A 23,772-nucleotide genomic window follows, 5' to 3' on the forward strand; every position below is an offset into this window, starting at 1 on the left:
ACGCTGAATGTTTAACGGGATGAATAGGCAGGCCTTCTTTTCACATTAAATTGTATTGGTCGCACACATATATAGCAGATGCTATTGCGGGTGTAGGGAAACGCTTGCGTTCCTAGATCCAACAGTGCAGTAGAATCTAACAATTCACAATACACACAAATCAAAAAGTTAAATTATGGAATTAATATATAAATATTAGTACGAGCAATGTCGGAGTTTCATAGACTAAAATACAGCGGAATAGAATACAGTGTAAACATGGAATGAGTAAAGCAGTATGTTTGTTAAAGTATATAGGGGAGCAGCCTCTAAGGTGCATGGTTGAGTAACTGGGTGGTACCCGGCACGTGATAGCCGGAGCAGGTTTTTAGATATAATTGTAAAATTACTTATAACTAAAGTAGCGTATTATACTGAATAACTGCAGTCGTTATTTGACAGATGAGTGAAACCTTTTTCATTGCGTTTATGCATTGGTAACGTTTAAGAAATCAGGGGGGAGAAAAAAGAAAAAGTAATTATCTAGATATCCATACATCGTCCAAATATAGGCCAGGCCGGTAGATGGCGATATTGAAACGACTCAATATCGCCACCTGCCGGCCTTTGGGCTTGTCAAAATATAGCCTGAGAACGAAACGGCATTCCTCTAAAATGCTCACATAAGGGCTACATGAAGCAATTTTCAATAACTTTATTAAAACCAAATTGCAACAATGACCCGGAACAGTTGGAGAGCACACAACAGAAACACCATCATGCATCGCTCATCGTAACAGGCTTATTGCAGTTGGCTTCTTTACATTTTATATCAGCAATAAAATAATGGGCATGCTATTGGCAGCAGAAATACACCATCATTTTCATCAGGTACTAGGGGTAAATGTGCCGAAATTACAGTACGCCGCCTGGATTACCATGTGGAGTGGAGTGAATGGCAACATCTGAAATGGCACCCTATTCCCTATATAGTGCACTACCTTTGACCAGGGCCATATGGACACTGGTCAAACGTAGTGCACTATATAGTAAATAGGGAGCCATTTCAGACAAAGCCAAAATAGTTGACACTCCACTAGTAGCTCTGGGCTGCGTCTCAATCTCATCACCATGCCTCCTTCCCTTGCTGCCTAGGTTGATTCCTTCCTTATCTCAACAGATCTGACAAGATAGATAAGACATGAGCAATGTGCTACAGTACTGTAGTTAATATATCCAGCATGCCTTTTGGTAGACCATTCAGGTCGAGGTTGTTTCCCCCCCATAATGCTTAGTTGAACTCATCTATCCAGTCCTATCAGGTCTGAAAGGGGAAGGTGACAAGGAAACATGAAAGGAGACACTTTTCAGATGAACACACAGCCCCTGGGAGATGAGACACTGGTTGCTGTCTGTGTCCGCTTAGTCAAGGTCCATGTCAGGTCTAGGTTCCGTGGATTCCGTGGAGGGAGGGTTGCCTGTGCTGTCGGCGGTCCCCTTCTCGGTGCCCTCTGCTGGGGCTTTCTCCTGGCCGTTGACTGGTCCATTCTGCTCCCCTGCCTTGTTGTCTTTAGGCAGCTCCACCTTGGGCTTGGGCTTGGTCACGATGGGGTTGCAGGAAGAGTACAGCTCCTATTGAGAGGAAATAGTAGGAAGAGTGAAAGTTACAAATAACTGTGCAAGTGTAGCCGATGTGAAATGGCTAGCTAGTTAGCGGTGGTGCGCGCTGGTAGCGTTTCAATCGGTGACGTCACTCGCTCTGAGCCCTTGAAGTAGTGGTTTCCCCTTTGCTCTGCAAGGGCCGTGGCTTTTGTGGAGCGATGGGTAACAATGCTTCGAGGGTGACTGTTGATTGATGTGTGCAGAGCGTTCCTGGTTCGCGCCCAAGTCGGGGCGAGGGGACGGACGTAAAGTCTATACTGTTACACAAGCAGTGTTAAGTTGGATAAGCAGAATGCCGGCATGCAGTATTACAGTAGTAGAATTATATTCATGATCAAAAGGCAATATCGACAGTATACTGTAGCTTGGTTGCAAGGTTGGGTAACGCTTCACTAGAAGGATTCCTACATAAGGACTTCATAACACACCGATGTTGAATTCATAAGCAGTAACCGCAAGTTGATATTTTTGTTAGAATATCAAAAAACATCTAACAGTTAGTACTGTAGCTGTTCTAACCTGTATCTCTCTGACTAACAGTATTAGCAGTTAGCCAGCGCCGCTGCAGATAGCCAGCGCCGCTGCAGTTAGCCAGTGGTAAAGGAATTGTTAGCAGTACTGTAGTTAGTTGTAAGTTACCAGTACTGTAGGTAGTTAGCAGTACTGTAGGTAGTAAGTCCCACCTTAGTCTTGTCCTGTATCTCTCGGACTCTAACAGCAGGCTCCACAGTCAAGCTCAGTTTACTCTGCTGGTTCATCTTGCTGTTCAGCCAGATCATGGCTTCGTTCACCATCTTATCCACCTTGTTGATCTCTTCCTGGTCCAGATGGTCATACTGCTCCTCCTGGGGAATGGAAAGACAAGCAAAGGAACCATCTAATATACAGTGCATTCTGAAAGTATTCAGACCATTTGATTCATTCCACATTTTGTAAAGTTACAGCCTTATTGTAAAATGGATTTTCCCCCTCATCAATTTACACACAATATTCCATAAATACAAAGCAAAACAGGTGAAGACATTTTTGCAAATATGTAAATGTGATTATTTTATTTATACAAGTATTCAGACCCTTTACTCAGTACTTTGTTGAAGCACCTTTGGCAGTGATTACAGCCTCAAGTCTTCTTGGGTATGACGCTACAAGTTTGGCACACCTGTATTTGGGGAGTTTCTCCCATTCCTCTCTACAGATCCTCTCAAGCTGTGTCAGGTTGGATGGGGAGCGTCGCTGCACAGCTATTTTCAGGTCTCTGCAGAAATGTTCGATTGTGTTCCAATAAGATGTTTACCTTGTCAGCTCGGGGATTCAATCTGGCAACTTTTCAGTTACTAGTCCAACGCTCTAACCACTAGGCTCCCTGCCTCCTCTAACCACTAGGCTCCCTGCCTCCTCTAACCACTAGGCTCCCTGCCTCCTCTAACCACTAGGCTCCCTGCCTCCTCTAACCACTAGGCTCCCTGCCTCCTCTAACCACTAGGCTCCCTGCCTCCTCTAACCACTAGGCTCCCTGCCTCCTCTAACCACTAGGCTCCCTGCCTCCTCTAACCACTAGGCTCCCTGCCTCCTCTAACCACTAGGCTCCCTGCCTCCTCTAACCACTAGGCTCCCTGCCGCCCCAAAATAATAATGTATATTACGTCCATTTATTAGCATAATACAATACACATTTGGTCATTCCTGAAATGCAACCATTGTCAACTTCTGATATTTGCAATAGTTTAAGAATGATTGTTGTATTTCTATGGAGCATTATGAGTCCAATGTGTCATTACTTCTATACCTCTGGGGCAGCGGTACCCTGGGTGTATAGGGGCAGCGGTACCCTGGGTGTATAGGGGCAGCGGTACCCTGGGTGTATAGGGGCAGCGGTACCCTGGGTGTATAGGGGCAGCGGTACCCTGGGTGTATAGGGGCAGCGGTACCCTGGGTGTATAGGGGCAGCGGTGCCCTGGGTGTATAGGGGCAGCGGTACCCTGGGTGTATAGGGGCAGCGGTACCCTGGGTGTATAGGGGCAGCGGTACCCTGGGTGTATAGGGGCAGCGGTACCCTGGGTGTATAGGGGCAGCGGTACCCTGGGTGTATAGGGGCAGCGGTACCCTGGGTGTATAGGGGCAGCGGTGCCCTGGGTGTATAGGGGCAGCGGTGCCCTGGGTGTATAGGGGCAGCGGTACCCTGGGTGTATAAGGGGCAGCGGTACCCTGGGTGTATAAGGGGCAGCGGTACCCTGGGTGTATAGGGGCAGCGGTACCCTGGGTGTATAGGGGCAGCGGTACCCTGGGTGTATAGGGGCAGCGGTACCCTGGGTGTATAAGGGTAGAGGTACCTTGGTTTTATAAGCTTCAACGATCTTCATGTACATCTGGATCTGTTTCCCCATGTCATCGAAGGCTCTGGGTCTTTCCTCAGACTCCATGTACCTCTCCTGGATAGGCTGGCCCAGTTTCTGAAGACAGCAGACAACACTTACGTCAGAAACACTAGATAATACAACCTGTTTGAACTAGAATGAGGAGGAAACTAGTCATTTTCATTGCAATTAAACTCCTTTTTATAAACTTTGGTGATGCTACTTTCATCTGATTGTCGAAATATAACAGACATTTGCGGAACACACAATTGACTTGGCAGGACTTTAACTCATAATGACAATTAAAAACTAACATTTTATGTGAGAAGTAGTCATTGGTCTGAAGCCGAAAAAGGAAATTTCACATGAGCACAGTGCCTACTCCACCCACGCTCTACCAAGGTTTTCCAGCACACAGATTTGACCTACTACAGTAGCTATGTTGGTATATTGTACTTCAAACAATGTGTTTGCCGATTGCTTAGCATTCAAACATTATAAAAACAGAGTAGGTAACGTCGGCTAGCTACCCAGCTAATCAAAATATACATGTTTGCATTTGTTAATTAACCTCAACTAGTTATATGGTGGTATTTAAGTTATCTATCAGTAGCCTAGTTTTGTTCTTAGCCACTTCTTATGACTGACAGCCTGGTGCAGGCAGCAGCAGCTGTGTTGTTGCCGAGCAACAGAGTTGCTCAACCCTGTTAGATAGAACTCGGCTGGAAATGTTAGCATTGTCAGAAATGCTACAACAACAGCAGAAAGGTAGCAGATCGTTGGTTATTAATGGACAGAAATGTTCACGTGAGAGAGATACATTATGTAATAAAAACTGTTACACCGTCAAACTTAAGTCAATCCGACATTATTTTCACTTCACGGACGCTATAGTCTCGTTTTTCTATTTTACAAGTCAGTTAAGAACAACTTCTTATTTTCAATGAAACAGTGGGTTAACTGCCTTGTTCAGGGGCAGAACGACAGATTTTTACCTAGTCAGCTCGGGGATTCGATCTTGCAACCTTCCGGTTACTAGTCCAACACTCTTAAAACGGGCGGCAGGGAACCTAGTGGTCATCGGACGTCTAGGATTTGAGCTAGGTAGGCGCAGAAAATACTCTGAAAACTCTATTGCTAACGACCCTGTAAAAAAATCCGGTATGTGGTTCTTGGTTAACGGCCGGACGGCTCATGGCGAGAGGCACGGGAGTGTGTTGTGTACCTCCAATCAAGTTGATTTGTCATCAACGTCGGTGTCATACTGGCTTAGATATGATGGTAGGGAGATTTTAATTTAACACTGAGCTTCAAACAATGCATGCCGGTGTGACTATAATACATAAAACATTACCTGGGACTAATTAGGGTGTGGGAGACTGTACCACAGTGACAGTGTATAACACTAAGCTTTACCTTCAGCACGGCCAGTTTGTCGATGTACTGTTGTTTAGGTTGGTCCTCTCCGTCTTCATACAGCCAGTTCTCTGTGTCCTCCAGTTGTAATGACAGGATATCCCGGTCCTACACCACAGTCAAAACACAGGCATTAACATTCAGTTAAAGACAGGGTATCCCATCCTACACCACAGTCAAAACACAGGCATTAACATTCAGTTAAAGACAGGGTATCCCATCCTACACCACAGTCAAAACACAGGCATTAACATTCAGTTAAAGACAGGGTATCCCATCCTACACCACAGTCAAAACACAGGCATTAACATTCAGTTAAAGACAGGGTATCCCATCCTACACCACAGTCAAAACACAGGCATTAACATTCAGTTAAAGACAGGGTATCCCGATCCTACACCACAGTCAAAACACAGCCAAAACACAGGCATTAACATTAAGTTAAAGACAAGGTATCCCGATCCTACACCACAGTCAAAACACAGGCATTAACATTCAGTTAAAGACAGGGTATCCCATCCTACACCACAGGCATTAACATTCAGTTAAAGACAGGGTATCCCATCCTACACCACAGTCAAAACACAGGCATTAACATTCAGTTAAAGACAGGGTATCCCATCCTACACCACAGTCAAAACACAGGCATTAACATTCAGTTAAAGACAGGGTATCCCGATCCTACACCACAGTCAAAACACAGCCAAAACACAGGCATTAACATACTTCCGGCGCCGACAGAGATGGCCGCCTCGCTTCGCGTTCCTAGGAAACTATGCAGTTTTTTGTTTTTTTACGTGTTATTTCTTACATTAGTACCCCAGGTCATCTTAGGTTTCATTACATACAGTCGAGAAGAACTACTGAATATAAGATCAGCATCAACTCACCATCAGTACGACCAAGAATATGTTTTTCGCGACGCGGATCCTGTGTTCTGCCTTACAAACAGGACAACGGAGTGGATCCTATGCAGCGACCCAAAAAAACGACTCCGAAAGAGAGGGAAACGAGGCGGTCTTCTGGTCAGACTCCGGAGACGGGCACAGCGCGCACCACTCCCTAGCATTCTTCTTGCCAATGTCCAGTCTCTTGACAACAAGGTTGATGAAATCCGAGCAAGGGTAGCATTCCAGAGGGACATCAGAGACTGTAACGTCCTTTGCTTCACGGAAACGTGGCTTACTGGAGAGACGCTTTCCGAAGCGGTGCAGCCAACAGGTTTCTCCACGCATCGCGCAGACAGGAAAAAACATCTTTCTGGTAAAAAGAGGGGCGGGGGCGTATGCCTTATGACTAACGTGACATGGTGCGATGAAAGAAACATACAGGAACTCAAATCCTTCTGTTCACCTGATTTAGAATTCCTCACAATCAAATGTAGACCGCATTATCTACCAAGAGAATTCTCTTCGATTATAATCACAGCCGTATATATCCCCCCCCCAAGCAGACACATCGATGGCTCTGAACGAACTTTATTTAACTCTCTGCAAACTGGAAACAATTTATCCGGAGGCTGCATTCATTGTAGCTGGGGATTTTAACAAGGCTAATCTGAAAACAAGACTCCCAAAATTTTATCAGCATATCGATTGCGCAACCAGGGGAGGAAAGACCTTGGACCATTGTTACTCTAACTTCCGCGACGCATATAAGGCCCTGCCCCGCCCCCCTTTCGGAAAAGCTGACCACGACTCCATTTTGTTGATCCCTGCCTACAGACAGAAACTAAAACAAGAGGCTCCCACGCTGAGGTCTGTCCAACGCTGGTCCGACCAAGCTGACTCCACACTCCAAGACTGCTTCCATCACGTGGACTGGGAGATGTTTCGTATTGCGTCAGATAACAACATTGACGAATACGCTGATTCGGTGTGCGAGTTCATTAGAACGTGCGTTGAAGATGTCGTTCCCATAGCAACGATTAAAACATTCCCTAACCAGAAACCGTGGATTGATGGCAGCATTCGTGTGAAACTGAAAGCGCGAACCACTGCTTTTAATCAGGGCAAGGTGTCTGGTAACATGACCGAATACAAACAGTGCAGCTATTCCCTCCGCAAGGCTATCAAACAAGCTAAGCGCCAGTACAGAGACAAAGTAGAATCTCAATTCAACGGCTCAGACACAAGAGGCATGTGGCAGGGTCTACAGTCAATCACGGACTACAGGAAGAAACCCAGCCCAGTCACGGACCAGGATGTCTTGCTCCCAGGCAGACTAAATAACTTTTTTGCCCGCTTTGAGGACAATACAGTGCCACTGACACGGCCTGCAACGAAAACATGCGGTCTCTCCTTCACTGCAGCCGAGGTGAGTAAGACATTTAAACGTGTTAACCCTCGCAAGGCTGCAGGCCCAGATGGCATCCCCAGCCGCGCCCTCAGAGCATGCGCAGACCAGCTGGCCGGTGTGTTTACGGACATATTCAATCAATCCCTATACCAGTCTGCTGTTCCCACATGCTTCAAGAGGGCCACCATTGTTCCTGTTCCCAAGAAAGCTAAGGTAACTGAGCTAAATGACTACCGCCCCGTAGCACTCACATCCGTCATCATGAAGTGCTTTGAGAGACTAGTCAAGGACCATATCACCTCCACCCTACCTGACACCCTAGACCCACTCCAATTTGCTTACCGCCCAAATAGGTCCACAGACGATGCAATCTCAACCACACTGCACACTGCCCTAACCCATCTGGACAAGAGGAATACCTATGTGAGAATGCTGTTCATCGACTACAGCTCGGCATTCAACACCATAGTACCCTCCAAGCTCGTCATCAAGCTCGAGACCCTGGGTCTCGACCCCGCCCTGTGCAACTGGGTACTGGACTTCCTGACGGGCCGCCCCCAGGTGGTGAGGGTAGGCAACAACATCTCCTCCCCGCTGATCCTCAACACTGGGGCCCCACAAGGTTGCGTTCTGAGCCCTCTCCTGTACTCCCTGTTCACCCACGACTGCGTGGCCACGCACGCCTCCAACTCAATCATCAAGTTTGCGGACGACACAACAGTGGTAGGCTTGATTACCAACAACGATGAGACGGCCTACAGGGAGGAGGTGAGGGCCCTCGGAGTGTGGTGTCAGGAAAATAACCTCACACTCAACGTCAACAAAACTAAGGAGATGATTGTGGACTTCAGGAAACAGCAGAGGGAACACCCCCCTATCCACATCGATGGAACAGTAGTGGAGAGGGTAGCAAGTTTTAAGTTCCTCGGCATACACATCACAGACAAACTGAATTGGTCCACTCATATAGACAGCATCGTGAAGAAGGCGCAGCAGCGCCTCTTCAACCTCAGGAGGCTGAAGAAATTCGGCTTGTCACCAAAAGCACTCACAAACTTCTACAGATGCACAATCGAGAGCATCCTGGCGGGCTGTATCACCGCCTGGTATGGCAACTGCACCGCCCTCAACCGTAAGGCTCTCCAGAGGGTAGTGAGGTCTGCACAACGCATCACCGGGGGCAAACTACCTGCCCTCCAGGACACCTACACCACCCGATGTCACAGGAAGGCCATAAAGATCATCAAGGACATCAACCACCCGAGCCACTGCCTGTTCACCCCGCTATCATCCAGAAGGCGAGGTCAGTACAGGTGCATCAAAGCTGGGACCGAGAGACTGAAAAACAGCTTCTATCTCAAGGCCATCAGACTGTTAAACAGCCACCACTAACACTGAGTGGCTGCTGCCAACACACTGACACTGACTCAACTCCAGCCACTTTAATAATGGGAATTGATGGGAAATGATGTAAATATATCACTAGCCACTTTAAACAATGCTACCTTATATAAATGTTACTTACCCTACATTATTCATCTCATATGCATACGTATATACTGTACTCTATATCATCGACGGTATCCTTATGTAATACATGTATCACTAGCCACTTTATACTATACTATGCCACTTTGTTTACATACTCATCTCATTTGTACATACTGTACCCGATACCATCTACTGTATCTTGCCTATACTGCTCTGTACCATCACTCATTCATAAATCCTTATGTACATATTCTTTATCCCCTTACACTGTGTACAAGACAGTAGTTTTGGAATTGTTAGTTAGATTACTTGTTATTACTGCATTGTCGGAACTAGAAGCACAAGCATTTCGCTACACTCGCATTAACATCTGCTAACCATGTGTATGTGACAAATAAAATTTGATTTGATTTGATTTGATTTGATTTTAACATTAAGTTAAAGACAAGGTATCCCGATCCTACACCACAGTCAAAACACAGGCATTAACATTCAGTTAAAGACAGGGTATCCCGATCCTACACCACAGGCATTAACATTCAGTTTAAGACAGGGTATCCCATCCTACACCACAGGCATTAACATTCAGTTTAAGACAGGGTATCCCATCCTACACCACAGGCATTAACATTCAGTTTAAGACAGGGTATCCCATCCTACACCACAGGCATTAACATTCAGTTTAAGACAGGGTATCCCATCCTACACCACAGGCATTAACATTCAGTTAAAGACAGGGTATCCCGATCCTACACCACAGTCAAAACACAGGCATTAACATTCAGTTAGACCGGTTATCCCATCCTACACCACAGGCATTAACATTCAGTTAAAGACAGGGTATCCCATCCTACACCACAGTCAAAACACAGGCATTAACATTCAGATAAAGACAGGGTATCCCATCCTACACCACAGTCAAAACACAGGCATTAACATTCAGTTAAAGACAGGGTATCCCGATCCTACACCACAGTCAAAACACAGCCAAAACACAGGCATTAACATTCAGTTAAAGACAAGGTATCCCGATCCTACACCACAGTCAAAACACAGGCATTAACATTCAGTTAAAGACAGGGTATCCCGATCCTACACCACAGGCATTAACATTCAGTTAAAGACAGGGTATCCCATCCTACACCAAAGGCATTAACATTCAGTTAAAGACAGGGTATCCCATCCTACACCATTCAAATTCAACATACTGTCATTAACATACAGTACGCAATGGATGACATTTAAACATATTACAAAGAATACAATTCTGATAGACAGTATTATAAAGTCCTTTATATCTTGTTGCTAATGGGATACTTCAGGATTTTGGCAAAGAAGTAATTTATCTACTTCCATGAGTTCATCTGAGTGTAGGGAAGTAGTTACAGGGCTTCACTGACAACGTCCCAACGTATCCCTTTAAGAAACCTGCTGGGTGTTTCATGGGCAGCTAATGTCAGACACAGTACTTACAGCTTCACTGACACAGTCCCAACGTATCCCTTTAAGAAACCTGCTGGGTGTTTCATGGGCAGCTAATGTCAGACACAGTACTCACAGCTTCACTGACAAATTTCTCCAGCCTGCCGTGAAGTTTGTCCCTCATGTCGTACACATACTCCTCCACGTAGTTCTTAGCGTCGTTCCTCTCCTTCTCCAGCTTGTCCTGCATGATCATTTTACCCTGTCGAAACAGACAAAATCAACCACTTCCAGTTACCACAGAACACTCTTTAAGCACGACTCAAAACAGAGAGAGAAACATGTCAAATACAAGTATATAGAAACAGCCAGATGAATACAGAACAGACAGAAAGATAACAAAGATAGAGAGGATAGCAGTAAGAGAGGATAGCAGTAAGAGAGGATAGCAGTAAGAGAGGATAGCAGTAAGAGAGGATAGCAGTAAGAGAGGGTAGCAGTAAGAGAGGGTAGCAGTAAGAGAGGGTAGCAGTAAGAGAGGGTAGCAGTAAGAGAGGGTAGCAGTAAGAGAGGGTAGCAGTAAGAGAGGGTAGCAGTAAGAGAGGATAGCAGTAAGAGAGGATAGCAGTAAGAGAGGATAGCAGTAAGAGAGGATAGCAGTAAGAGAGGATAGCAGTAAGAGAGGATAGCAGTAAGAGAGGATAGCAGTAAGAGAGGATAGCAGTAAGAGAGGATAGCAGTAAGAGAGGATAGCAGTAAGAGAGGATAGCAGTAAGAGAGGATGGCAGTAAGAGAGGAGAGCAGTAAGAGAGGGTAGCAGTAAGAGAGGGTAGCAGTAAGAGAGGATAGCAGTAAGAGAGGATAGCAGTAAGAGAGAATAGCAGTAAGAGAGGATAGCAGTAAGAAGAAACAACAGCTGAACAAAAAAAACAATCCAGCGATGTCCGGTTGAATTACCTCATTTTCTACAAAGAGGTTGAGCATGTCGACAGCCAGCTCCCACTGAGGGCTGTTCTCGATGGGAAGCTCCAAGACTTTTGTCTTAACTTTGGGCTTCTTGGCCTGGGGAGGCAGGTCAGACTTCTTCTCTGTCTTACTCTCCTCTGGGGAGGTCTGGGGAGAGAGGAGAGGGAAACAGCATCATTAAGACTAAACATCCATAAAGTAGTGCCCTTCACTCCCGGTGAGCGTTTTTCAGCCTGCTCCTGAGATGGGTTTGTTTTGTCTGGTCAGCTGGTCGTTGGCAAGACAACACAAACTGACCTGGGACCAGGCTACTTGCTTTTGTCTAAGTCTGTACAAACTGCAGTCCTCCGGGACACAAAGTGCAGAATGCTACCATAAACGTTACGATCATAGATGTCAAATGTGTCATATGCAATATAACCTCCATCTCCTCATTCTCCGGGGGCGTCGTCTTCTCCTCTTCTGCCTCTTTCTGTCCATCTCCTTGGGCCTTTGTCTCATCCTGGTCAGTCTGCATGTTGCCCTGCAGAGAGCGCAGGTCACTTCATTAAACGCCACATCTCTGCCCAATGATTGGACAGACACACTTCCAGATAGCAATAACATCAAAATATAGTAGTGTATCTAACTGAATCCCCTCTTCCAAAAGGTTGTGTGGTTTAATAGCGCATTTGTAGGCCTAGCTTTCATTGGACTCTGGTTTGGAAAGTTAATTGTAATTGTCTGTGTAGTGAATATTGAATAAGACACTTTGGTTTAAAAAAAAAAATGTTTAAAAGCGACATAAAATGTGAATTAATATGTTTGTTAACAATCACCTCTTCCTCCTTCTCTTCCTCCTTCTCTGGTGTTGCCTGCTGTTCTGTGTCCATGGGCTCCTCTCCTTCCTCGGCCTTCTGGACCTCCACCAGCGAGGCTGAGGAGACGCTGAAGATGCCGTGGATGTTGACCCTCACCTTCACCTTGACCTTGGAGCTCTCCCCAGACGCCTGGGGCACCACCTTCTGGATCACAAACTGACCTATAGGAGAGGACACAGGAAATAAAAGGTGGTAATGGCACATAGTCGGTACATGTGACAGGAAATGCTGATGACAAACTGAGCTATAATGTATTGTCCCCTTAGGGGGAAACTTACATTACTGACACTTGACAAAAACAGTTATAAACAACAACAAAAAAATATATACAAAAATCAAACAAACAAACAAACAAATGTACAAAAATCAATGGGCAAGTCGATGATAAGCTTCATACTGCAAACTGTAGTCAACAGGCCATTGCTGCTATGATGCATAACTGACTACGTTTCTATAGATAGAAGACACCGTTGGCAGACAGAAAAGGACCCACAGGAGCGTTGTTCATCGTGGAGTCAACGCCGTGCACATACCTATGGTGGGGTCGGGGTACGGCAGCTCGTTGGGGGTGTTGTAGTAGGCTTCCAGAGAGAAAGGCTCCCTCCGGTAGAAAGTCAACACTTTGGAGAAGGGTGCAGCATGGTTCTTTGGAAATACCTCGCAATCGCTACAATGGACAACACACAACAGTCTAGTTTATTAGCAGTAAAATAACTACAATGGGACAACACACATAACAGCCTAGTTTACTAGCATTAAAATAACTACAATGGACAACACATAACAGCCTAGTTTACTAGCATTAAAATAACTACAATGGACAACACATAACAGCCTAGTTTACTAGAACTAAAATAACTACAATGGACAACACACAACAGTCTAGTTTACTAGCACTAAAATAACTACAATGGACAACACACAACAGTCTAGTTAGCACTAAAATAACTACAATGAAGCTATCACACAAAAAAATTATCTATAAATCCAGGTGATAATAAATCCAGATAGGTATTGTAGTTTACCTCAAGCCTTCCTCTGCAGAAGAGTTCCATTTCAGAGAGATTGGGTAAGCAACTGCGTCTGTGATGGAGAACTCACGCACTTTGAAAGCAGGGGACAGGATTGCACACTGAGGAGGCAGACAGGGGATATTCTTAGCAGCGAGGCAAACCATTATTCCATCACCATACTCCAGTAGAAATCAACAACAATGAATTAGGTCTTACTGGTAAGAATGATATCTATAAACGTTGTAATCCCGATCATTACTACATAGTATAGTAACAGAAGCGTTTGGAGGCTAAGTTTCCTTTTCTAATTTGCTGAGCAAATCCTGGATGTCCAAAAGGTCATGTTAAGGTCAGGAGTGGGGAAACAGAGACATCATCAGACCTGCAGGGCACATCCTCTGGCCACGGCCTCATCAGCATTCAGGGTGGTGCTCAGCTCCTTCCCAAAGAATCTACTGATCCTCTCTTTGACAGACGGGATACGGGATGCCCCGCCCACTATTTCCACCGCATAGATGTCCTCCTTCTTCAGTTCTGATTGGACAGGAATCAGGAAGGCACCAATCAGAACTGACATAACTCAAAACTATAAAAGACAATATGCCTACACAGATAATGCTCAATTGTAATGCTATATGCAAACCTACGATACTCACTGGCTTGCTCCATCAGGTTGTGCAGTGGTGCCTCCACTCTGCCCAGAACGTAAGCACACATCTCCTCAAACTGAACCCTAGAGAAAATACAGATGTAGGACCTTAATTTGATCACCCTGTTGTTGCAACTTCTTGCACAGCAGGAAATGCAAACGTGTAGTGTAGAAAAGGTTTAAAAAGGCTCCTAAAGAGTTTGGAATTTTCACCTAAAAATGTCACACTTGATTTCCCCTAAATAAAAAAAATCTATCAAACCCTGCCAAAATGTCCATTAATTATAAATGTTGCTGCAAGATTATTTTCCTGCTGTGAGAAACTGGTCAAATAAGATCCTACATATGTGTATGCATCATCAACATGCAATTTCTCTGATAAAACTACCAGATGTCAAGGACCACCATGCGTTCTATGGTGTCACTATACTTACAATAATACACTGAACAACAGTATAAAATGCAACTAGTGTAAAAGATCCATGAAATGTTCCAGAAGCACAAAAAGCTTATTTCTCTCAAAGGTTGTGCACAAATTGGTTTACATCCCTGTTAGTGAGCATTTCTCCTTTGCCAAGATAAATCCATCCACCTGACAGGTGTGGCATATCAAGAAGCTGAATAAATGGCATGATCATGACACAGGTGCACCTTGTGCTGGGGACAATTAAAGGCTGATCTAAAATGTGCAGTTTTGTCACAACACAACACCACAGATGTCTCATGTTTTTTAGGGAGCGTGCAATTGGCATGCTGACTGCAGGAATGTCCACCAGAGCTGTTGCCAAAGAATTGAATGTTCATATCTCTACCATAAGCCGCCTCCAACGTCATTTTAGAGAATTTGGCAGTACAACCAACCGGCCTCACAACCGCAGACCATGTGTATGATGTCGTGTGGGCGAGCGGTTTGCTGATGTCAAAGTACTGAACCTAGTGCCCCATGGTGGCGGTGGGGTTATGGTATGGGTAGGCATAAGCTATGGACAATGAACAATTGTATTTTAATCGATAGCAATTTGCATGCACAAAAATACTGTGATGAGATCCTGAGGCCCATTGTGAGACCCATTTTCTTTTAAGGTATCTGTGACCAACAGACTCATATCTGTATTCCCAGTCATGTGAAATCCATTGATTAGGGCCTAATGAATTTATTTAAATTCACTGATTTCCTTATGAACTGTAAGTTGGTAAACTCTTTGAAATTGTTTCATGTTGCATTTATATTTTTGTTCAGCATAACTTCGTCATGTGGTCATTGCACCACAGACCAAAATAATGACTCATCTAATAGATCATGAAAGACCTGTTTATATATCAAGGACCACGGCCTTGCATTCCGAGGTGTTCAGTTGAGATAACAATCTCAGACTCACAAAACACTATACCTGTTGAGTTTTCCAGAGACGTCAATGTCATTCATAAAGCACTCGATGTTGAGGGGCAGGTCTGAGGAGTTAGCGCTCATCAGCTTCTTGAGTTTCTCACACTCCTGGTAGAGCCTGACCAGAGCCCTGGGCTTGGTCTTCACGTCCAGCTTGTACTTCTTCCCAAACTCCTCACAGAAGTGTCTCACCAGCATCTCGTCAAAGTCCTTCCCGCCCAACTCCGGGTCGCAGGCCGTCGCCAGAACCTGAGGGATACGAAAATGGTATTAAAAAAAACATGAATATGAGCAAAAACTAATTATTATTTTTCCTGAGCCCATGTGACCTGGCCAGAACAACTCTAGGCACTAGAGCACTTGTTTTGTTTAATAGCCAAAAGGTTATTGAAGTTGTCTGTAAATTCTTTGAGGACATTTCAGTTTTAGCCTCCTCTGTCTCCTGATTAAAGACACCTACCTTCAGCTTGCCCTTGTTGAAGGCACAGACAGAGGTCTGGTATCCAGAGTGTCCAATGTCTACAAACACCACAATCCTGGGCTTCTCCTCTGGAGCAGGGAGGTCCTGCTTATAGATTCCATACGCCAACGCCACTGGACGGAAGAGATGCATAATCATTCTTTATTATGAAAGAGCAAATCACCTTAATATCAAACAATAAGGTGTGTTTGAGTTAAATAGCTACAGTAACTTTGTTAGGGGTCAACACAGCTCTCTCTATACCTGCAGTTGTCTCATTCATCAGCCTCAGACAGTTGAGTCCAGCGATCTGTGCTGCGTCCACCACTGATCTCCTCTCGGCGTCCGTGTAGTAGCAGGGGACCTGGGGAGGATGATACAGGCTGAGATTAGCCAGCAGGCCTAGAAATTGTTTTTCCACATCCGGTCTTTTAGTCATGTGACCAAATTCCTGGTCCTTCTAGTAAAGTGTAGCGCCCAGTGCACACTAGCACGCTGCAGATTGATACTCACAGAGACCACGCAGTCAGCCACAGGTTTCTTCAGTGCATGCTCAGCTGTCTCCTTCATCTTGGTCAGCAGCATGGCAGTGACCTGCTCAATGCTGAACACCTTCTCCTCCTCCATGTACATCACCTAAAGGACACACAGACACCAGTTGTCATCGTAAATGATTGCTTTTGGGGTTCACACAGGTAGAGTACAATACAGAATAACACGTGAAAATATTATACGACAAAGACAGACAGATAGATAGACAACCAATATCTATGTTGATTACAGATTAGACAAGGATGATGAGTAATCTCTCTCTCCATTAAGCCTACTCATGTATTCCCCAGCTTTTTAAGGAGAACTAATCGTCACTGTTATCTCTCCTTACCTTGATGCCAGTGGTGCCCGAAGGCATCTGCGCTAAGTCGTAAACAAGGCTGGATTTCAAACGCTGGATGTACGGGTCAGAAAACGCCCGGCCATGAAATCTCTTGAACCCTTGGACTGTGTTCTTGCAGTTTGTGACAACCTGATTTGGGATTAGCAGGGAAATGATGCTGCATTATGCAAAATAAATAATTATCTCACATTAATGAAAATTATGGAATAGCTTAAATCCCCAATCAAATACTTTAGATATAAAAGACCCTGTGGTTTTATTTGGGGTCCTTCGAGGACATGAATGCATAATTATTATCTTCTGTTTTTAATAGTTCCATCAGGTAATCAAATATTGGCCTGGTTATGAAATCTCTATTTCTATGCATAAGCAGAAAACCATATAACTTGCTAGAAGATTCACACCTTCAATGTGTCACCAGTCAAATAAATAATCAAGTAAGAGGGCGTCCTCTATTAAAACATACCTGGCTTTTTGCAGCTGCACCAATAGATCGATTCCGTGGTCCAAATGACACGCATGCTCTGAAAGAATGACAGCGGAATAAACATCACTAAAATGCTTGTCAGTTTTCACCGGGCTTTCCGTAATAAGATAACAGCGCCAGCTAAGATAAAACACAGTGGTATTAAATTGCCCATCTAAATGCGTTTTATTAGCTGGCTAGTAATACAGAGCAGTATACAAATGATTCCTATGAACAAGTCCATTGATGTCGAGAGATTGCAGGCCTCCTCCCAGTCATGCGTCCATTCATACTTCATTAAAACAAATGACCCCCCCGTGGGGAATGTAAGTTAAGGTATCACAAGTCAAATGCCGTAACGTTTAATGGGTCAAATAGCTAACAGAGTAGAAGGATTGCTCGTTTTTACAAGTCATGGGTGGATCTCTTTAGATAGCAATAACATGAACATGCTGTGTTGCAACGCGGCTCGGCTAATATTAGCCGGCTGGCGCACCTCCCTTGTCTGTCTTGCTGCCAAGGCCACAAAATGTGTTCCAATCCCTCTAGTTTCTCAAATCACTTTAGGAGGCAAACATGTTCAAAATTACAATACACACAGATATAAGTGTCACTTACGGTGTACATCGATCGCTGTATTCATTGGCTACAGTTTCTATTCCTCCGGCTCTAGCTACCGCAACATAGCAGTTCAGAAACCCGACGTCGAATCCTACCACAGACATCTTCGCAAAATGTTACTTAATAAACAGATAATACTATGGAAAAGCACAAAGTAGGCTTACAGTTAATTCCCTAAATAGGACAGACCAGACCGCAAACTGAATGTACGTTCTGGTTTAATTCATTATCCCCACCCTAGTTCCATGAAAATGCAACTGAGTGCGCTACTTGCCGGCAAATTGTTGATGCCTTCGAACAAGCTCACGTTGTACACCTCAACATTATAGATTTCAGTATAAAAGTCCCATGATGAAGATTGCACAAGTCTCGAAAGCCAGACACTAGGGCCAAAGCATTTGAAAATTGTTGGAAGCAACGCGGATGTCTACAGAGACCAGCACAAGAACGGCATGTTCATGTTAAACTACATGACCAAAAGTATGTGGACACCTGGTCGTCGATCATTTCATTCCAAACTCTTGGGCATTAATATGGAGTTGCATCCCCCCTTTGCTGCTATAAGAGCCTCCACTCTTCTGGGAAGGATTTCCACTAGATTTTGGAATATTGCTGTGGGGACTTGCTCCATTAGGCCACAAGAGCATTAGTGAGGTCGGGCACTGACTGACGTTGGGCGATTAGGCTTGGCTCGCAGTCTGCTTTCCAATTCATCCCAAAGGTGTCCGATGGGGTTGAGGTCAGGGCTCTGTGAAGGCCATTCAAGTTCTTCCACACCGATCTCAACAAACCATTTCTGTAAGGACCTCGCTTTGTGCACTGGGGCATTGTGGGCAGGGTAGCCTAGTGGTTAGAGTGTTGGACTAGTAACCGAAAGGTTGCAAGTTCAAATCCCCAAGGTCGTTCTGCCCCTGAACAGGCCGTCATTGAAAAGAAGAATTTGTTCTTAACTGACTTGCCTAGTTAAATAAAGGTAAAATAAATTGTCATGCTGAAACAGGAAAGGGCCTTCCCAAAACTGTTGCTACAAAGTTGAAAGCATAGAATGTTATTATGTATGTATGTATGCTGTAGAGTTAAGATTTCCCTTCACTGGAACTAAGGGGTCTAGCCTGAACCATGAAAAACAGCCCCAGAACTTTATTCCTCCTCCAAACTTTACAGTTGGCACAATGCATTCAGGCAGGTAGTGTCCTCCTGACATATTTCAGTAAGGTCATTCTGTCAATGTTTGTCTGTAGTTTGCATGGCTGTGTGTGTGACTTTCTACACCTGTCAGTAACGAGCTGAAATAGCCAAATCCACTAATATGAATGGGTGTCCACACAAATATATGGATTAATTATATGGACCATTCTGGATCCTTTTGTGACTAATTATTCAAAGGTACAATATGTATTGAATTAGATTATGGTTAATTTAACTCAGGAAATACTCAATGATCATTCTTGAAAGGTGTTATCGTAGTCTAGAACCATAATGACATTAAACTTGTTTCTTGCATGATATTACAATTCCATTATTAGAAAGGTTATGGTGTTATAGGCTGACTTAGCCCACTACTTAAAAAAATAATTACATTTAAAAAAAATGTAAACTAGGCAAGTCAGTTAAGAACAAACCTTTAATTTACAATGACAGCCTAACAGGGGACAGTGAGTTAACTGCCTTGTTCAGGGGCAGGAGAAAAGATTTTTACCTTGTCAGCTCTGGGATTCAATCCAGCAACCTTTCCGTTACTGGCCCAACGCTTTAACCACTAGGCTACCTGCCGTATAGACAGTATACTATACTGTATTTTATACAGACCCGTTAGCCTGTGTAAAATTGCATTGGGCAGTAACCTCATTGCTGTGTAATATTGCATTGTAACTTTACGCTAAGTGACAGATCATTCTTATTTATACATCTCTCTGCAGTGTCCCGTCATGTGAAAGATAGCAAACCATTAATTTCAAATATACAGGTGAGGTGGTATCAAATTTATAGGAAAAACATTCAGATAAATATTGTCTTTATTGACAAAACATACAGTGAAGGTTTAAACAGGAATAGACGGGGAGAGAGAGCAGCAAGATGGAAGGTTTCACTCTTCATTCTCGTAGTCTGCAGCAACCTTCCTCTTTCCTTCTGAGTGGACATGGTTGCCCCAGGTGTATGTCAGGTACATGCAGATCATAGCTGGAAAAGAAGAACAGGAGAAGACCGGTTAGCGACTGAAAACAGGGATGTGGCTTGGGAGGCATAGACTGAAATATACAGGAAGCAATGAATGTAGAGTTAGGCTATTTAAAAACATCCAAAGAGTCAGTGATTTTAACACGGGCAGACAAATTGTATCGAAAGAGGTCTTTACAGTGTGCCTCAGAGCACCGTTCTCGTAGACTAAGTCACAACAGACATGGCTTTTTAGAATATCTACATGAGGCCCAGCCAATATTACACCTCTCATTAATTTAAAGGTTTAAGGGCATTTCATAGTGAGATGAACATGTGAGATGTGTCATGGTCCAATGACTGCCTGCTCGCAGCATGTGTCCCAGGTCCCAAGCTACATCCATAAAATCAGTAGAACTGTTCCGATTGGAGAATCACAGTTTGCGTCACCGGTCAGTGAACAAGAAACTATTGAATCAGTTGATGCACCCCCCCCCCCCCCCCCCCCCCCCCCTCCCTCCCCTCCCCAAATCAAAACCTAATGTGGATGCCAATGTTTTGTTCTGGCTTTGCGTGCACACGTTTCATCTACATCCTGTCTGAGGCCATATGGTGCCCATATGGTTAGGCTGATTAACAGAAACCGGCGTGAAACAGACCGTTGTGCACGCAAAGTGAGAATACAACATGGAATTCATGTTTGATTTGGGGATGGGGGTGATCACCTACAGTCTGTCCCCCTTCGAGCAGAGGGCTTTCCCCAACTAAACTGGATTTAATAGTTTCTTGTTCACTGCCCAGCGATGCAAATGGTGATTCTCCAACCGGAGAACTGATTATGGATGCAGACACCGGACATGCTGCTACCAGGAAGTCAGTGGAACATGACTCATCTCAATCGTTGTCGCTATGGACTGCCCTTAGACCTCATATTATTAATTAATGAATCAGTGGTCTAATATTGGGCTATGAGGCCATATTTATTAAGACTAGAGCAGAAATAAATCCAGACTTTGTCTGGAGATGTTTGATAACTAACAATATCCTGCCTGGTTCTTCACTAAAACCAACATCCAAACTCTGGGATTACTTACGGGGAGCAACTTTGAAGACGGATGATGTGAATCGTCTCCAGACGTTGGGGATTCCTTTAGAGAAGTAGTTGGGGAAAGCCCTCTGCTCGAAGGGGGACAGACTGTAGGTGATCACATGCCTGATCTTGGCCAAATCTCCAAAGTGGCGACCCATGGTGTCTAGAGAGACTATCTGAAATGACAAGGTAGGAGTATCGATGAGGAAAAAAGGTACAGTAGTTTAGATGTTGCAATGTAATCGTCACACAACAATATACTGGTCCACCAAAAGTCACATTCTTTGGAACAATTGATTAGTCCCCCCCAAAAAATTTAATGTGTATTCCTACATACATTAACACATCCTATGTGTTTTAATCAAATCAACTATATGCACTGAGCTTGTCTGATACATGACTAGAGGGAGTCCGAGCAGCAATTGATTTGATCGTACTGGGCCGGGCTCAAAATTGCGGCACTGTTAAAATAGCACCGATGTTCTGTGGTGGTCGCTGCAACAGGGAGGAGAAAGAGAAAGGGGTGCTAGTCAGTCACACAGTCACTGTCTTTTTAAGGTTATTGATTATAGAATTAAGTTGGGGTTTCCTCTTTCCTCACTTTTCTTAGACAATAGGGCAAGGGCTGTTCTCATCTCATTCTGCTGCTACCTGCACTGAATTGTTCTCAACATAAATATGCTGGTTAACTTTGCACATCGCAACATGGTTTGGGAAAAGGCACCAATTCAACAGCGCGCTGATGTGTTTCAGAACCACAGACAGCGAACACTATCCAACACGGGAGAAAGCACATTTGTTAGAAAATATATATATTTTTATTAGTGTTACACCATTGTTCTTACGTAAAAACCATATACAATTTTATTATCACGTCTTAAACTGATGGACTGTGCCATCCCCACGGCCTCCACAACGGATCAGTCCACTCAGCTGTCTTGTATACCATTATTTTTTTTTTGTTACTGCTCATCTAAAGTAATCTCATTCGACCAACCGCCTATTGACCAAACAATCGACAAAATGGGGTCAGTCCTAGTTTGTGGTGAAGTAAAAATGTTTTACAAAACAAAGTCAACAACGATTGGATCCTCGCTAACCAATCAGAGTTTTAAAGTCAATGGCAAATTTTCAAGAAGCCGCTTTACCCAGTAAGAATGTTTGCGTTCTAGAAAATCGTCAGGGAGGTACTCCGATTCATTGAGGAGAAGAAACTAAGGTCCGTGGGCATAACATTTGGCCCAGAGCAAGGAGTTTGGGTTACCAGGCTAACGTGCATTTCCCCCTCTTAAGAATTGACAACCAGCCAGTCTTCCACAATAGTCAGAATATATTACCACCCTTCACTTACTTACAGCTGCACTGGGGTCAGACAGGCTTTCTGTTTAGATTAATACACAGGGGCGCTGGCGCGAGATATGGCTCTGAAAATGTACCTCAATCCGTTGATGAGAAATGGTGTTGTATTGTACCATTATTCCAACCTTTACACCGAGAATATTGAAGGAGTGCTATTAAAACGTGTTGGGATAATAGGACAATTCTGAATACAACGCAATTTCTCATCCCCGGATTTAGGTATGTTTCCAGAGCCATATCCGGTACCGACTCCTTAGTGTCTTAACCTAAACAGGAAGCCTGTCCGACCCCAGTGCAGCTGAGTAAGAATAGGTTCGGAATCTATTCTGACTAATATAATAGACATTTCATGTAATCACATTTATAAAATAACAAATTAGTTATGGTTGTTAGTAAAAATGTAACTGTCAATAGACTGGATTAGAAATGTGAACGTGATACCTTCGTTTTATTTCCAAGCATAACTGGATACCAAACATTACATGAACTAACGTTACGAGCTAAATTAGATTGATAGCTAACTAACGCGTTAGCCAAGTTAACATCAACACCAAAACCAAACATTAGATGACATGTCATTTCGCCAGTGACATTACAACACGTAAACTCGTGTCTGACAGATAGTAGAAAATATGAAGACGATACAACCTAGCTAATTAGCTACCTAGAAAAATATTGCACAAAAGTGATTGCAAACGGGACCAACCTGCTACAAGTTAGCCAGTAGCTAACCTCCATAGATAACGTGAAGACCTTGAGATAAACTTGACATTCACGCCAAGAATTAAAATGTGTGTAATGACACGAAATTCTTATTTCGTAAAATCCCCAAGACAAACACAGATGACTCGTATACAGGTGATTCAAATTGTAAAATTAACCACAAAACCTTCAACTTTCAGTATCCCTTACCGTACTGCTTCTCAAGACCCAGATTAATAGCGGTTTATGACGTCTTTGCTCTGGTTTGGTTCAACGTCCAGCGGAAGTAAGCCTTTACGTAACTTCCGTTCTTTTTCTTCTATGGTATAACGGCGTTCGCAACAATTATATGTGCATTCCGCCAACTACTGCGCGGATTGATAATAAGGATCCCAAAAATTTGAACAAATGTGGGTAAAAATAAAGTATCATACTAACTACCAGAAAAAAAGAAGTTAACCAAACAAAATCAACCTGCTTTTTTGTAAAAATGTTTTATTTTAATCAGATCCCAACACAGGCTCA

General features: G+C 43.9%; 2 protein-coding genes across 7 annotated transcripts; both read right to left on the reverse strand.

Annotated features, from left to right (window-relative positions):
* Positions 1–679: 679 nt before the first annotated feature.
* Positions 680–18,421, reverse strand: LOC110487784 (heat shock 70 kDa protein 4). Of its 5 annotated transcripts, none has more exons than XR_016486369.1 (19): positions 17,937–18,253; positions 17,319–17,376; positions 16,841–16,981; positions 16,471–16,593; positions 16,222–16,321; positions 15,958–16,091; positions 15,502–15,746; positions 14,118–14,194; positions 13,844–13,995; positions 13,474–13,580; positions 12,982–13,115; positions 12,407–12,609; positions 12,010–12,111; positions 11,580–11,735; positions 10,674–10,884; positions 5,412–5,519; positions 3,972–4,091; positions 2,325–2,486; positions 680–1,611 (listed from the first exon to the last, which is right to left on the reverse strand). XR_016486369.1 is itself a non-coding variant. In XM_036943372.2 (19 exons), exons 1-19 carry the CDS (start codon positions 18,041–18,043, stop codon positions 1,402–1,404), a joined length of 2,574 nt encoding a protein of 857 aa, XP_036799267.1. In that variant the 5' UTR covers positions 18,044–18,421; the 3' UTR covers positions 680–1,401. The 5 variants fall into 5 exon arrangements, 4 of the variants coding, with proteins under 4 accessions (XP_036799267.1, XP_036799268.1, XP_036799270.1 ...); XM_036943372.2 differs by having other exon boundaries at positions 10,759–10,884; positions 14,109–14,194; positions 17,937–18,421; XM_036943373.2 differs by having other exon boundaries at positions 10,759–10,884; positions 17,937–18,397.
* A 1,515-nt stretch (positions 18,422–19,936) lies between these two features.
* On the reverse strand, positions 19,937–23,568 carry LOC110489172 (cytochrome b-c1 complex subunit 8). Of its 2 annotated transcripts, none has more exons than XM_021561786.3 (3): positions 23,458–23,568; positions 21,191–21,362; positions 19,937–20,120 (listed from the first exon to the last, which is right to left on the reverse strand). In XM_021561786.3, exons 2-3 carry the CDS (start codon positions 21,342–21,344, stop codon positions 20,026–20,028), a joined length of 249 nt encoding a protein of 82 aa, XP_021417461.1. In that variant the 5' UTR covers positions 21,345–21,362; positions 23,458–23,568; the 3' UTR covers positions 19,937–20,025. The 2 variants fall into 2 exon arrangements, with proteins under 2 accessions (XP_021417461.1, XP_021417462.1); XM_021561787.3 differs by having other exon boundaries at positions 23,252–23,509.
* Positions 23,569–23,772: the final 204 nt, after the last annotated feature.

The sequence above is a fragment of the Oncorhynchus mykiss genome, chromosome 14 (assembly GCF_057628025.1).
Source record: "Oncorhynchus mykiss isolate SJ-2025 chromosome 14, ASM5762802v1, whole genome shotgun sequence".
NCBI lineage: Eukaryota > Metazoa > Chordata > Actinopteri > Salmoniformes > Salmonidae > Oncorhynchus > Oncorhynchus mykiss.

Bases quoted from the DNA above. Each gene is read 5' to 3' on its own strand.
- LOC110487784 (XM_036943372.2), bottom strand. From the start codon at position 18,043: ATGTCTGTGGTAGGATTCGACGTCGGGTTTCTGAACTGCTATGTTGCG. The intron at 11,736-12,009 runs GTTATATTGCAT...CTCTCTCCCCAG, and splicing joins CGGAGAATGAGGAGATGGAG to ACCTCCCCAGAGGAGAGTAA. The intron at 4,092-5,411 runs GTAAAGCTTAGT...TGCTGTCTTCAG, and splicing joins ACAAACTGGCCGTGCTGAAG to AAACTGGGCCAGCCTATCCA.
- LOC110489172 (XM_021561786.3), bottom strand. From the start codon at position 21,344: ATGGGTCGCCACTTTGGAGATTTGGCCAAGATCAGGCATGTGATCACC. The intron at 20,121-21,190 runs GTAAGTAATCCC...CTTCTTTTCCAG, and splicing joins CGTCTTCAAAGTTGCTCCCC to CTATGATCTGCATGTACCTG.